At 37.7% G+C, this 15,847-nt stretch overlaps 3 protein-coding genes across 3 annotated transcripts; 1 reads left to right on the forward strand and 2 right to left on the reverse strand.

The window, feature by feature from the left end:
* Positions 1 to 1,149: 1,149 nt before the first annotated feature.
* Positions 1,150 to 2,431, reverse strand: LOC106342051 (B3 domain-containing protein REM14-like). Its single transcript, XM_013780843.1, has 4 exons — positions 2,281 to 2,431; positions 1,922 to 2,207; positions 1,625 to 1,830; positions 1,150 to 1,545 (listed from the first exon to the last, which is right to left on the reverse strand). Exons 1-4 carry the CDS (start codon positions 2,338 to 2,340, stop codon positions 1,303 to 1,305), a joined length of 795 nt encoding a protein of 264 aa, XP_013636297.1. The 5' UTR covers positions 2,341 to 2,431; the 3' UTR covers positions 1,150 to 1,302.
* A 1,314-nt stretch (positions 2,432 to 3,745) lies between these two features.
* LOC106342049 lies at positions 3,746 to 6,389 on the forward strand. Its single transcript, XM_013780840.1, has 2 exons — positions 3,746 to 4,091; positions 4,487 to 6,389. Exon 2 carries the CDS (start codon positions 4,535 to 4,537, stop codon positions 5,729 to 5,731), a length of 1,197 nt encoding a protein of 398 aa, XP_013636294.1. The 5' UTR covers positions 3,746 to 4,091; positions 4,487 to 4,534; the 3' UTR covers positions 5,732 to 6,389.
* Positions 6,390 to 13,797: 7,408 nt separating this feature from the next.
* Positions 13,798 to 15,267, reverse strand: LOC106342050 (B3 domain-containing protein REM14-like). The gene is made up of 5 exons (XM_013780842.1): positions 15,214 to 15,267; positions 14,848 to 15,133; positions 14,646 to 14,767; positions 14,150 to 14,560; positions 13,798 to 14,061 (listed from the first exon to the last, which is right to left on the reverse strand). Exons 1-5 carry the CDS (start codon positions 15,265 to 15,267, stop codon positions 13,798 to 13,800), a joined length of 1,137 nt encoding a protein of 378 aa, XP_013636296.1.
* Positions 15,268 to 15,847: the final 580 nt, after the last annotated feature.

Here is a 15,847-nt window from a genome sequence, read left to right on the forward strand (position 1 = left end):
AAAAATAATTATTTAAAATTAATATCACCTAGCTTATAAAATATAATATACCAAATATCAAAAATAGATTGATATATTTTAATTTGTTAAAATAAATGTTAAAACTATTTAATACTTTTATTATTTAATTATATAGTGAGACAAATTACAATTTTGTTTAAAATTGCAGTTTTTGCAGATTATTATATTAAACATGAGAATATTTAAACTATTATAAAATGAGTTAAAAATATTAATTCATTTAAATTATAAAATATTAAATCTTACACTAATGCAAAATGCATTAAATAAACGGATTATAAGATTTTGACTATCACATAATTATATTTGTATAAAGTTATAAATTTAGTTATAAAATTATCAAAAACGTGTATATTAGAGAAACATTATCGGTAAAACTGTGAGGAGTTCTAAAAGAAAAAAAAAAAATATTCTAACTGCGTGATTGTATATTTATTTTTTAGAACCTGTTGAAAAGTTAACAAAGCAGCATCTGTTCTTTTGCCATCTGTACCGGTTCTAAGATCATGTTTATTACAGGTCTCCTAGGTTGAGGTTATTAGTGTAATATAAGATACGGTCTCTTAACTTTTAACTAAAAAAACTAAGAAACGTTTCTTAAATAAAAGATATAAGACCATGTTTATTGCATGTCTCTCAGGTTGGAGTTCTTAACGTAATATAAGATACGGTCTCTTAGCTTTTAACTAAAAAAACTAAGAGACGTTTCTTAAATAAGATATATAAGAGCATGTTTATTGCAGGTCTCTTAGGTTTGAGTTCTTAACGTAATATAAGATACGGTCAAAAGCTAAGAGACCATATCTTATATTACGCTAAAAATCTTAACTCCAAAAACCTTTTACGACTTTTACTCTTTCTCTCTTGCTTTAATGATTTTATCTTTTCTTTTATTTCTTAGAACTCCTACTAAAACGTAAAGTTGGAGGTGCTCTTATACAGTTTGGACTTCAAGTTCAAGTACATCAATCGTACGAAGGAAAAACCTTTTTGTAGGTGTGGTAAGCTGGTATATTAGTAATACTAATGTCACCTTAAGGTCTATAACGTTGACTCTCTTTGAAATGAGAGCATCTTCAGACTAGAGTTAGTCACATATCATTCACATATTTCACACCGTAATGCCCAAAGGTTTCCCACGGGAAACTTGTACTTAATATACTACAATAGTGCAACTGAACCTTACCAGTAAGGCCAGTCATTGATTCACGTCTTTGGCACTTAAACAAAAGACAAAACATTAAACTCATATACAATTTCATTTAGTTGCTAACATTTCACCTAGGAGCATAACTTAAGGACACAACTTGTGTCTCCATCCCAAATCAGCTTGAACTTGATCGATTCACCCATCTTCAAAAAGTTAGCTTTGAAGAACTTTTTCCAGCCTCCTATCATTCTTATTCTTTTGCCATTGTACTCAGACCTCAGATCTGTAGGCCACTTCACATCGTTTTTATCCAGCAGAGCCAATTTTGTTTTCACATTGATACCATTGTCCTTCGTGAAAGCCATGGGAAGATACTGCGACAAAGATTCAAACAAAAGATTCAGTATCGAGAGAGTGTAAAGAAGACAAATGGCTTGGATTGATAAAACTGACCAGTCTAGAGTTTTTGACGTCCCAATATCTGATAGTCAAAGTCACAAATCTGCTTTGGGATGTTGAACCCTTTTTATCTTCTCTATCTATACGTTCCTGTGAGCTTATGTGGTTGCTCTCTTCATCGCTTTCCTGTCTGACATTAGCCACAAAACAAGAGGACTCTGCTTCTTCTCTTTTTGGGTTCTTCTTCTCTTGAATCTTCTCTGAAAAAATAACAGAAGAAGATCATATCTTGTTAAAAATGTCAGTCTCAGACACACAGCTTTTGAAAGAGACAGAACACAAAGAACTGACCGAGGTTGTTATCTTGGTCTATACACGATCCATATTGAATCTCACAACAACTGGGTCCGAACAGTGTCACGTGGAAAGACATGTCTTTCTCTTGTCTGAAAATGACAATGTCACCAACTCGTAGATCATGTGCAAGAGCAAACTCTTTCCAACCTTCAGTGAGTCTCCGGCCATCTTCTATCTTCACTTTCCAGGTCATCTCCGACGCCTCTGATCTCAGCTTCGCCTTATTTTTATGATCGTTTCTTCCTTCCATATGCTTGGAGAAGAAAGCTACAGGAATTTTCTGAAGCAAATACCAAATCAGAGAGAGAGAGAGAGATGTATAGAAAATGGAGGGGGAGACAGAGAGAGAGTACCAAATGGGTGTGGAAGCCAGGAAGAAGAGGCTGAAAGAAATGTTTATTTGCCATTCTCATAATCTTGAGTAACACTAGAAAGGAAAGATGAACAGTCCTTACCCAAACCCTTGACTGATAGAAGCTTTGAAACTTAAAATCACAGAGATGATCCGTCTTCTAGCTCCTCCTCAAGTCCAGTGTGTCGGGAAAGCTTAATTCATTTTTCTAATGGGCTTTTGGGCTTATGGAATTTAATATTTTTAATCTTTGTAATTTGTAAACACATTTTATTCCAATTGTTTTTTTTTTGGGGTTTATGACGCTTTTTGTCTTGTAATCATAAACCAACATAAGAGCATCTCTATCAACGAGTCCTTATGTAGAATAGAGTTTTCATATGATATTTTTTTACAAACCTATTTGATGATAAGCCGCGCATACGCGCGGAGTGAGTTTTTATAATAATGTTTGTTTATGAAATGATTTTAACATTTTACAACACTATAATTTTTATCGATTATGAAATGATGAATACAAATGTTGGTCTATTAAATATATCATCGTTGTTGAAGAGTTAACGTATTACATCTCATTTTAATTATTTTTCAGACTTCATATGCACAAAAGAAAATTGAGTTTTGCGGCTGACACAAATCACCAAAACCAAATAAGCAATATCGATTGTATAATGACAAAAGGGGGTTAGGTTTTCTGCTCTCGATTTGTTACTATTGACTCTCCATAAGTGATTTCATTTTCTACCTCTATAGAATTGTGCTTTCGTTTTCGTCTTTGTTTCATTGATATGAGTTAAGTTTCTTTTTTTAACTTCTTTTATGAATCCAGTGAATTACATAAGTGTCAATTAAAAAAAATTGACATCTATAAAAATTAGTTTCACTCTATATACATATCTAAGAATCAAAATTTTGAAAAAAAATTAGTGTTCAAATCTAATATATCAAGCTGTTATAGAATATAAGTGCAAACTCGAAATATAAATGTTTGTCTAGTATATATTCACCAGCTCGGTCTAAAAATCATCTAATTAGAACAACAAAACAAATTACTTATTTCACCAGTTCGGGTAATATCTGAATCCGAACGGTAATATTTGAACCCGAATGAATATCCGAAAATAACCAAACATAAGTATACTTAACTCTATATTTCTAGTTTATTTCTCTCATTTTATTCAAAATATTTATATTAATGATTCTTATTGCTCAAAATTAGATAATATACATATAATTATGGACAAAATCATTTCTTACTCACTTAAAATACATATCAAGTTCTTGTTTCTTGCATTAACAAAAGTTGAATCTAAAATTTTAAAACAATAACTAAATTAGTGTCTTTCTATTTTTAAAGTTTTATCTCCAAACTCAGTAATAGTTTAATCTTTTAAAAATTAAAAAAAACAGTTAAGTTAAAAATATATTTTAAATACAAAAAACTTAGCTCAGTGGTAGAGCACGTGACTTTATTCATCTTTAAAAAGAAAAGATTAGGGCGACGACAACGACGATTGCGATGTTTTACTCAAACTAAGATTCGATGAGCTTTTCCGATGAGGATAGGGGAAATCAAGTGGCTATTACGAGGCGGGGATGGAAGGATCCAGTCAAGGACAGGGGATTTGGAAAGTTACAAAGAGAATTGAAGGGCGGGGAGGATTCGGCATTCTCGGATCTTGATTCAGATCTGGAAAACAAGGGATGCTTTTGTTTACGGAAACTTGTGGTACTAAAGGGTTGAGGATCTATTTGTTTATGGGAAGAATAAGGTCTTAGGGGTGAAATATCTTCAGCAAATAATCAGACAAGGTATAATCTCTTCAAAACTTGATCTGATATCGGATCTGCTTATTGTGATGAGACAAGTTATTACTTGCTTGCGATTTGGTACTAAAAGTTGGATTCACGGGGTATTGTGGGTTTGGAAAGATCTAAAGGGGTTTCTAAGGATACTTGGTAGTAGAGGATCTTGCGAAATCATTTTGGTATCCATCATAGTGGCTAGTTGGAAATTAAAGATTGTAATAGGAATCTTGGTCTTTACAGTTTTGATACGACTGATTATTGCTCTAGGAATGATTGAGGAGTATATAATAGTCATTCAGACTAGAGGTTTAGGCATCAGTTTCAATCAAAAAAGCTTTATATTGCCACTTTTTCATTATCTCTTTGAGGTTACGGTTGGTTTATTCATCATGTCGCAGAGTCAGCTAATTGGGAAGGAGGGGAGCCCCAAGGGTGCAGTTGGTAACATGAACATCAAGGGAATGAAGATCACGGTTCCACATTTTGACAACACAGCCCTCATCAAAGGATATGCAAGAACGCTGATAGGGAGATGCATGAACCCGAAGCAACAAGACATTAAGGCTTTGATCATCATGCTTCCTAAAATATGGAATATGGAGGAGAGGGTGGTGGGAGCGGACCTGGGACTAGGCCGTTTTCAGTTTGATTTTGATGAGGAGGAAGACATCGAGACAGTACTCAAAATGCAGCCTTTTCATTTTGATTACTGGATGCTCTCGTTGGTGAGTTGGCAGCCGGTTGGAGCAATACACTATCCCTCTGATATCATTTTCTGGGTCCGTGTTTTGGGAGTTCCGTTACAGTTCTGGGCGGCTCCATTGTTTGAGAGTATAGGGAATGATCTGGGTGAAGTTATGGAGGTCGATTTGGATACTGGTAGGATAAGGGTGAGGATTGACGGATTTCAGAACTTATGTTTTGAAACTACGGTGGATCTCCGAGGTGGGGAGTTCTACGAAGGTGAAGAACTAACTGTATCACTAAGATATGAGAAGCTCTTTGGGTATTGCAGAACCTGCTTCAGCCTGTGCCACGACATTCACAAGTGTCCATTGGGTAAAGGAAGTGTAGAAGAAAAGAGTGAGAACCGAGAGGCCCATACAGGACGACTTGAGGAACATAGCTCCAGCTACAAAGGCGTGGTGATTCATGGGAATGTGGACACCAAAGAGAAGGAGATGGAGAGAAGAGGGTATCATGGAAAGGGGAAAGGAAAGATGTACGAGGAGCCGGATTCAAAATGGGTTAAGGTGGGAGACAGAGATAACAGGAGATCATATGATGGTCGTGGCAAACACAGAGGATCAGAGGGGGGGTCAAGCAAATATGTAGCGAGAAGCTCGTTTAAGGAGGACCGCACACGAACTTTGCACCGTGGAGTACGGAGAGAAAGGAGCCCCAGAGAACATGTTTATTCAAGAGGTCGTCTGTTTGAGCGCATGCAAGAAACAAACTCAGAGGCAAGGTCTACGGGGCCTGAAGAAGGTGAGCTCCAGATGTCACACCATGAGCCTATCAATGAGCTTCCTTTGGAGATAGGGGAATCTACGGAGGCAACTAAAGATGGTAAGGAGATTGAAAAGATAGAGAACGGTTTAGATTTGATGAACAAGGTCCTAGGTAGGAGGATGATTTACTAGGAGAGAATGAGTTACTAGATGAGAATGAGATGGATATTGACGAGCAGGAAGCTTGAGCCATTTTGGATGATATTACTGAAGACGTTGCAAACGCTGAGGCTGAAAATGAAGACGTTGGGGAAGATTTCCAAGAGCTAACTGATGGAGAGTTGGAGAAGGAGGCAGGAGACAAGGAAGATGCACGGGAACAGGTTGCTGTGGATGAGTCTGAGACACAGATTGGACGTAAGGAGGAGGGGAAAAATGATGGGAAGAGGAAGCAGGAGAAGAAACCGGGGGCAAAGAAGCAGTTATTCAAACAGGGAATTGCAGCAGGTGGTACCAAGAAAATACTGGTTCAGTCGCTCCTGTCTCCCCGCAAGAGAGGTGTGGCCAAGACTGCGTCCCGTCAAGGTGGAGAGGAAGTGAAGCAGGTGGAGGAGAGGGGCCCTTCAAACCCCAATCCAAGCAATACCAAACCTTAATGTTTTATGGATCAAGTTCAAGAGGAGAAGAAACTCTGGTGGTGTTTGTTTACTTATGGTTTTTTAATAAGCTCTATGAGCAGTGTTAGTTGTTTTTCTATGGGTTTTTATTTTGCTTTGATTCAATCTCTTTATTTGTATGAGTCTCGCTCTGCGTTTGTGTGGGTCGCTGAGAATAAAAGGTTCTTTCTTTACTTGGTCGGCTCCTTGTGGTTTGATGAGTTCTCAAGAAGGATAGAACGGCATCACGTGTTGACTTCGGGACAAACACAAGATCATGTATGGTTTATGGAGGATAATGGTTTATTTAAGGAATTATCTCAGGCTAGAAGGCAAGGCTGTTTTTTTGTGGTCGTCAGATTGGTGTTAATGGTTTCTTTAGACCAGATAAAAGAATATTTTTGGTTTGATCAAGTAATACTGGTTGCAGAGAAGAGGGTGACGACCATATTCAATGAAATAGATATGAAACAATGTTTACAGGACACTGTTTTTGGTTTGGTGATATCGTTTCATGATAATCATACAAGGAATATGGTTCCAACACTTTGCGTCTTAGAACAGATTAATTTAACGGACGTGGGAAAACAGTATGCGTACGTCTCATTACAACATCAAAGTCAACATAAGGCATTTGTGGCTAGCGTTAGAGGTTTGTCCAAGGATATGGGAATCTCATATATCTTAATTTTAAGATGTAGTCACTTTGCTTTGGCGTGTAGCAGCGGGTTTGATTGGGGTTCTTGGATTCAGTTTTCTCCTCTGAGTGAAAACTACTAGTATAGAGAGTTTTCTATTTATTCAGGGTCTCATTATACCCGCAGAAATCGCTCGTCTGAGCAAACTCAAAGTTATTTTTTATGAGGATCTTAAGTTGGAATTGCAGAGGTATGGGCAGTCATTGGACGATCAGTTATCTTAGAGAAATTTGGCATAAGCATAGACCAGATTTTTTATTTTTATCGGAAACAAAACAAGAATTTAATTTTGTGCAAGGATTTCAAGCGCATTTCGGATTTGATAATTTGGTGACAGTGGACCCAATTGGCACAAGTGGAGGTCTAGCCTTATATTTTAACAATGATTATCAGGTTAAGGTTCTATATTCAAATAACCGCATGATTGATATTGAGGCGATGATCCTGGGAAAACACGTTTTTCTAACTTTTGTTTATGGAGTTCCAAAATTGCGAGAACAAGTAAGGGAGAGACTAACGAGATATGGCCTAGTTCGGTCGGAACCGTGGTTCGTTATTGGGGATCTCAATGAGATTACTGGTAATCATGAGAATCATTAAGACCTGCAGGATCTTTTGTGCCTTTTAATAACATGATCCGAAATTGTGGTCTTTTGGAATTCCCAGCCAAAGGGAATCAAATGTCATGGCGAGGGAAAAGACAAAATGGAGTAATTCGATGCCGACTAGACCGAGCATTAGCAAATGAAGACTGGCATACTTTATTCTCATGCTCCTTTACAGAATATTTAGGAATGGAAGGATCGGACCACTGACCAGTATTGGCTTTCCTTGAGGATAAGATGCCTAAGCGACGGGGTCAATTCCGTTTTGATAAACGATGGATTGGCCAAGATGGTTTATTGGAGTCCATTGATAGGGGTTGGAAATATCCAGGAGAAAGAGGAACGAGGGACTTCGTTGCAAAAGTTGGTAATTGTCGACATGAGATTTTTAGGTGGAGAAAGAATAATCCACCTTATGGAAAAGAGAAAATAAGTGAACTTCAGCAAGCTTTAGAAGAAGTCCAATCGGATAACAATAGAACCCAGGAGGAAATAGTGGAAGTATCCAGGAAACTGCAAGAAGCTTACAAAGATGAAAAGGATTATTGGCAGCAGAAAAGCGGGAATTTATGGCACATAGGAGGGGATTGTAATACTAAATTCTATCATGCCTTGACAAAACAACGGCGTACTCGCAATAGGATTGTAGGTCTACACGATGAAGGGGGAAATTGGATTACTGAAGATAAAAGTATTGAGAAGGTAGCAGTTGACTATTTCGATGATTTATTCTGTACTGCTTCACCCACAGAATTTGAAGGTTTTTGGAGGAGATTACACCATGCATAACACAACAGATGAATCAGAGGCTGATTAGACCAGCAACAGATGAGGAAATCTATCAAGCTTTATTTATGATGCATCCGGAGAAAGCTCCAGGACCGGATGGAATGTTAACACTTTTCTACCAGCATTCGTGGCCTATCATCCAACATGATTTGCTGGATTTGGTAAACTACTGGGACGTTGGATTCAAGGTTAAATGTTACAAATATATGTTTGATTCCAAAGACGGAGAGACTTACAAGAATGATGGAGCTGAGACCGATAAGTCTTTGCAATGTAGGTTACAAAATTATTTCTAAGGTTTTATGTCAAAGATTGAAGACTTGTCTTCCAATCTTGATTTCGGAGACTCAGTCGGCTTTCGTGGCAGGGAGATTAATATCGGATAATATTCTTATCGCTCAGGAAATGTTTCATGGTTTAAGGACTAACAAGTCATGTCAGAATAAGTTCATGGCTATAAAAACAGATATGAGCAAGACTTATGATAGAGTGGAATGGAGTTTTATTCAAGCTTTACTCCTTAAGATGGGATTTGACCCTATGTGGACCCAACTAATGATGGAATGCATATCTTCGGTTCAATACCGGGTTCTTTTGAATGGTCACCCGTGAGGGCACATTACTCCACAGAGAGGATTGCGCCAGAGGGATCCTCTTTCTCCATATTTATTTATCTTGTGCACATAAGCTTTAATAGCAAATATTAAAAAGGCTGAAAGGGAAAAACAACTCACAGGAATGAAGGTTGCAAGGGCTTGCCCGACGGTATCTCACTTGTTATTTGCGGATGATAGTCTATTTTTTTTGTAAGGCCCAAAAGGAGGAATGCCAGACCGTACTCAGGATTCTGAAAGAGTATGAGGTGGTGTCGGGGCAATTGATAAACTTCCAGAAATCTTCGATCCAATTTGGGCATAGGATTGAGGAAACTAATCGACAAGAGCTAAGAGATATTTTAGGGATCCAAAATATAGGAGGTATGGGAACATATTTGGGGTTACCAGAAAGCTTGGGTGGCTCGAAAACACAAGTTTTTGGGTTTGTTCAGGATCGTTTGAGTAATAGAGTAAATGGATGGACTTTCAAATTCAGGCAAGGAGGTGATCATCAAGACAGTGGTCACAGCTCTACCTAATCATGTTATGTCATGCTACCGTCTCCCTAAGACAGTAACGAAGAAACTAACAAGTTCGACGGCACAATTCTGGTGGAGCTCGGGAGGAAACACAAGAGGGCTTCATTGAAAATCATGGGATAAGGTATGTCATTCTAAAGAAGAGGGAGGATTGGGTTTCAATGATCTCACGGATTTTAACACAGCCATGTTGGGAAAACAATTGTGGCGTCTGATTGAGAAGTCTCATACTTTATTTTCACGAGTGTTCAAAGGCCGGTATTTCCGGAATGCATCACCTCTGGAACCGATCTGTTCGTATTCGCCGTCTTATGGATGGCGCAGTATCGTATCTGCTAGATCTCTGGTTAGCAAAGGACTAATCAAAAGGGTGGGATCGGGATCATCTATCTCAGTATGGAACGATCATTGGCTCCCAACCACACGCCCGAGACCAGCAAACAACAATCAACTTACTAGTAACCTTAACCCGGACCTTACTGTGGATTATTTTATCGATCCTACTTCACGAACGTGGAATAGTCAAGCAATCCGATCCATGGTTGACGCACAAGATGCGAAGATTATAGAGAGTATACCATTGAGTGAGACTCATATGGTTGACTGAGATGGATGGCATTTCACTAATAATGACAGGTATACAGTGAAATCTGGTTACCAGGTAGAGCGGGTTTACCCGGATGGGGAAGAATCACTACCGTTATATGGTCCAAATGTCACACCTCTTATATGGTCCTGGAAAATCAGATGCCCACCGAATATAAAACACTTTTTGTGGCAGATAGTTTCGGGTTGTATTTCGATAATGAAAAATTTGAGGATTAGAGGGATACAAGGAGATACACAATGTGCAAGATGTGGAGCGGCCGAAGAATCAATAAATCATGTGTTTTTTGAATGTCCATCGGCAGTCCAAGTATGGGCTCTATCAAGGATTCCCTCAAATCCAGAAAACTTTCCTACTCAGTCGCTCTACACAAACATGGATTATTTGTACTGGAGGGTAGTTCCGCAGATGGAAGACCACCATTTTGCTTGGATTCTATGGTATATTTGGAAGGCCAGGAATAACAAGGTTTTTAGCAACATAGATATTGATCCAAGAGATTCTTTAAAATTGGCAGAAATTGAATCGTTGATTTGGAGAGAAGCCCAAGCATCGATAACTGAGAGGGTTATACAAACTAAGGAGGTGGAGTTACAAGTCTTACCTAATATACCAGGGAGATGGTGTTTCACGGATGGGTCATGGAAGGAGAATGATATTCTTTCCGGACAAAGATGGTATAGTACTCTTGAAGGTTTTGCAGGATTAATGGGAGCAAGAAACAAAAGGGCAAGTTTAACACCACTTCACTCGGAAGTCGAAGCCCTTATCTGGGCAATGGAATGCATGAAAAACTTAAGGCAGTATCAGGTTACGTTTGCAACGGATTGCTCTCAACTGGTGAAGATGGTTTCGGAACCAGAAGAATGACCGGTTGCAAGTTATTTGGAAGACATCAAGATACTGAAGGAAAGTTTCAATCACTCAGAACTCATTCATATACCCCGGACGCTTAATATAAGGGCGGACAGTCTTGCACGGAGTGCTAGGCAGCAATCGTCGTTTGTCGTTCATATGGATGCCGAGTTACCGGTGTGGTTTGCAGAGTCTTAGTTGAGTCTGTGTTTGCTGTCGACAAAAAAAAGAAAAAAACTTAAACAATGAATAATTTATTTATTTTTTTTCAAAATTTAAATATCCGAACCCGACCTAAAATATCCAAACCCGACCCAAAATATCCAAACCCGAACATAAAATACCCTAACCCGATTCGAAGTGTAGAAATATCTGAATGGGTTCTATACCTGTATACTGAAATATCCGATACAAACCCGAACGTCCGAACGCCCACCCCTATGATATATGATCATTTGTATCTTGCTTGAACAAAAACAAAAGTTAAACCATTGATCACAAATTTTTTAATGTGGGACTTTTACTATTTTTAGTAATTTATAATCGTTTTTAAAAATTCAAAATATAACATATAAAAAAAATCTAATTGTTTTTATTATATAATTAATATGATTGTTTAATTTCTTTTAATAGTATAAAATTAAATAAAAAAGAGAGAGGTTAGAATTTTTTTTATCAAATATGTATTATTCATAATCATTAATTGTCATATATATGTTAACCTTATTATGTAATTCCGTAGCTTTTATTTAAGGAAATAAAAAATATTTTTTTGTACACTATTAACTAATTTGATAGTTAGTTTAATAAAAAGCATAATATATGTTTATATGGACCAACTTATTTTTCTAACAATTCTAAGAATCATTCTCGTGATGACATGTGGCTACGAAAATATGTTGTAATGCTCCAGAATTAATATATAGGGGATTAGAACCCATATGACACTTAAAAACTATAGATTAAATAAATTTATATTTTATTTAATTACAATTTACTAAAATATTAATACATCTTTTGTTTAAGAAACTCTTTGGAATTCTCATTGATAATGTTGTTCAAGGCATGTTTGGAGATGCTTGGCTCAAAATTTTGAGAACCCCCAAAATATTATATTTCTTGTTTAATGTTTTGTTGAGAATTTAGTATGAGGGTGCTCTAATCGGTGTTATAAGTAGAGATGGGATAAAAAAAAGAGAGAGAAATCTAACTTCTCACTAAAAAGAGGCTTTAGAAATCGGTTGCCGTACGGTGGCCGGTGGCTTTTGCCGACGGTTACCATCCTCTTTGCGTCGTGGTTATCAGTTCTTGCCGGTCTGTTCTCCGGTGTCCTCTGTTTCTTTGGTCTTTCCAGCATAGCTGGCTCCTTAAAGCTGCATGTCTGGTTTTTTGGGTTCCGGTATCACACCTTTTGTTTGGTGGATGATTGGCTTTGTCTCTGGGGCCGTGCCGTCTTCTTCGCGGTGGTCGCCGGCTTTTAATTCCAGGAGTGAAGGTTTCTAAAACTTCGCGTTGTCGGTGGCTCTGTTTCTCCCAGGTCAATTTGAAGCTCTCCGATGGACGAAGATCTGTCAGCACAAGCGTGGTGGGTGTATTGGTGTTTCCCGGATGAGATCTCGACTGGTCGATGGAAGCTCTCCGTGGAAGGGTGGTTTGGTGTTGAAGGGAGGCGCGATGTGATTCTGTCTCCGGTGATTCGCGGTAAAACGTCGGTGAGTGTATCCAGCGGTGGTTTCTCGAAGCGACGATGACGTGTGAAGAGTAGGGTAACGTGTGTTTCCTCGCAGTTGAGGTTTCAACATGTGGTCAAGCCATGCTCTTATTTCGACACGTGGATCGCGAAGCGTCTCGTGGGTTTGGATTTTTAGACTTTTGGGCTTTTGGGTGTAGTAATTTGTGGCCCATGTTTTGTGGACTGATGGGCTTGACTCCCAAGTGTTTCTCCATTTGCTTGTCTTTTTTTGGGCTCTATGTAGTTTGTTTTTTGGACTTTAGTTTCTTTAATAATAATATTAGTAAATTGCAAAAAAAAAAAGTAGAGCTGAGATTTAAATGTTTATTTGCGGATCCCGTTTGATCCGCTGCGTGGCGGGTGCAGATCGGAAAATTCAAAAGATTTAACGTACGGATGCAGATCGAGTCTAATTTAAGCGGGCGGATGGTCGAATTTGAGTTACAGTATCTGCCAAAAAATTGTAAAAAAAGACACTTACTAAAAAATTATATAATTTTCATTATAAATATATTTTTATATTATTTTTTATAAAAATAATTATTTTATTAAAAATTATATTATCTGTGGGTTCCGCTGCTTGCAAATCTGGACATGATTTTTCTTCAAGTGTTATGAAAGTCAAAATTTTAAATCGTGAAAAAATGACCGGGTCGGCGGATGGACTTGCAACCCCAGCTCTAGTTACAAGAGAGGTGCTCTTTGGTTTGTGGTAGGGGGATTTTAAGAGATCTTATGCAATGGAGAAAACGAGAAGGTTCTCCTTCAACACAGCAGAAACTGATCAAGGAGATTGACAAGGCCATGAAGAAGAGATGTAGCTCGCTGAGGAAGCTGGGAGACACTCGGTTTGAGGAAGGGCTACACGACTGGCTAGCCTCAAGACCAAACAGTTGATGATTTTATTGTTTCATAGTCTGTAAAAAGTTGACTTTCAATTCTTGATCGCATCACTCGGATGCAACAACGTTTTTTTTTTGAATAATTTAACATTCATACAAAAAAAAAAGAGAAGAAGAGTGGATAGAAGTTTATGGAATGATTGGTTCATATGGTGTATCTAGAAATAATTGGTTATGATCATCGCCCTGTGATAGATAACCAAGCTGGCATGACTTTAATTCATTTTAGGTCCTTTAGGGAACTTACAAAAAGCTTAAACATCACACTCAGAAACAGTTTCATCTAGTCTCTTGCTTCACCTTAGAGCAGAACTTAAGGACACAACTTGTGTCTCCATCCCAAATCAGCTTCACAATGATCGATTCGCCCATCTCCACACAATTAGCTTTGAAGAACTCTTTCCAACCCCCTACCAGTCTTATTTTGTCACTTCTCTTCTCAGACCTCAGATCCGTAGACCACTTGACACCGTTTTTGTCCAACAGTCTCATTTTAGTTTCCTCATTGATGCTATGCCTCCTGGTAAATTGTACAGGAAGATACTGCAACAAAGATTTCAAAAAAAAAAAATAAGGATTCAAGAGTCAGATAGAAATGTAATCAGACAAACTGCATGTCAATGAAACTGACCAGTGTAGATTTTTCAACTTCGTAAGGTTTGAGAGTTAAGGTCACAAACAGGTTTTGGAATGATGAAGATGATGCTTTCCATATAGAACTAGTCTTCTTGAAGCTTTTAGATTCTGTGGAAAGAGGCGCTATTTCATCACCTTCTGAGCTATCTTCAGACTCTGTGGAGGAGGGAGACTTATGTAGAACAAGAGTTCCTCCTCTTTGTATCAGTTTGAAAGTGAAGAAACATCCAGCTTTAAGTCCATTGGCTCCACAAAAGCGTCTCCATCCTCGTGTGATATACATAGTTCCACATGAATTCTTTCGTTTCAAAATTAAAGTCCACGAAGTACCCTTTTCATTCATCAGAACAATCTCTCCACTTCTTGACTCTATACCATTAGCCCTTGCAAAACTCTTTGGAATATTCTGGCAATTCATTACAAAAATGGATTTGATCAAAATCAGACCCAATAATGCGAGTTTTTGGTTCACATTAGTAGTAGTTAGATACCAGCATGTCATAACGCAGGCTTGAAGGCGTGACATTAGCCACATAACAAGATGGCTCTAGTGTACTAGACTCTGCTTCTCTTTTTGTATTCTTCATTTTCTTCTTGCTGCTTTGAATCGCCACTGCAAAAGACAAGAATAATACTTCAGTCATGTCTTGAATGTCAGTCTCAAAGTCACAGTTATTACAGAACAAAACTCACCAAGCTTGTTCTTGTCGTCCAAACACGATCCATATTGTATCTCACAGCAACTGGGTCCGAACAGTGTCACGTGGAAAGCCATGTCGTTCTCTTGTCTGAAAACGACAATGTCACCAACTCGTAGATCATGTGCAAGAGCGAACTCTTTCCAACCTTCAGTGAGTTTCAGGCCGTCTTCTATCTTCACTTTCCAGGTTATCTCCGACGTGTCTGATCTCAGCTTCGCCGTGTTTTTATGCTCATTTCTTCCTTCTATATGCTTGGAGAAGAAGGCTACAGGAATTTTCTGAAGCAGCATGCAAATACAAAAGTAGAACCATCAAAGAGATAGAGAAAGATTCAAAAGGAAGGAGAGAGATTGAGTACCAAGTGGCTGTGGAAGCCGGGAAGAAGAGGCTTGAAGAAATGTTGATTCGCCATATTCTCAAAGTTCCTTTACCTCTTACCATCTACACTGCAACTTCATAGTGGAAAGAGTGTAATAAACGCAACATTTCACTAAGATCAGAGAGCTTTTAATGAATTTTTGTGTCAGAATTTTTCCTGAACTTCGAGACGGTTTCCATTGGTGAAAGCTACCAATGATAGTTAGTAACTTAATACTCTCTCCGGATAGGAATGTAAGATTTCTATATTTTTATCTTGTATACAAATGTACGATGTTTTGAAATATAATTAATGCATCTACTTTATTAAAACAGAAGTATATTTATAGAATAACCCTAAAAGTTACACAATATTTACAGCTAAATGCCATTAAAAATTAAATTAGTCTCACATTAAAAATGATTGTCTTTTCCACATATTCATTGTTTTACTAAAATAACTCAAATGAACTACAAAAAAGGAAACAAATTATTAATAACTCAAACGAACTACATTGTTTTCTTAAATGTGATTTCCACAACTATAATAAAGGAAGTACATCAATTTAGAATCCAAAATATTAAAACAATCACAAAAATCTTTGATTTTACTCTTATAATAAATGAACAAACAT

This window comes from Brassica oleracea, chromosome C4 (genome assembly GCF_000695525.1).
Source record: "Brassica oleracea var. oleracea cultivar TO1000 chromosome C4, BOL, whole genome shotgun sequence".
Taxonomy (NCBI): Eukaryota; Viridiplantae; Streptophyta; class Magnoliopsida; order Brassicales; family Brassicaceae; genus Brassica; species Brassica oleracea.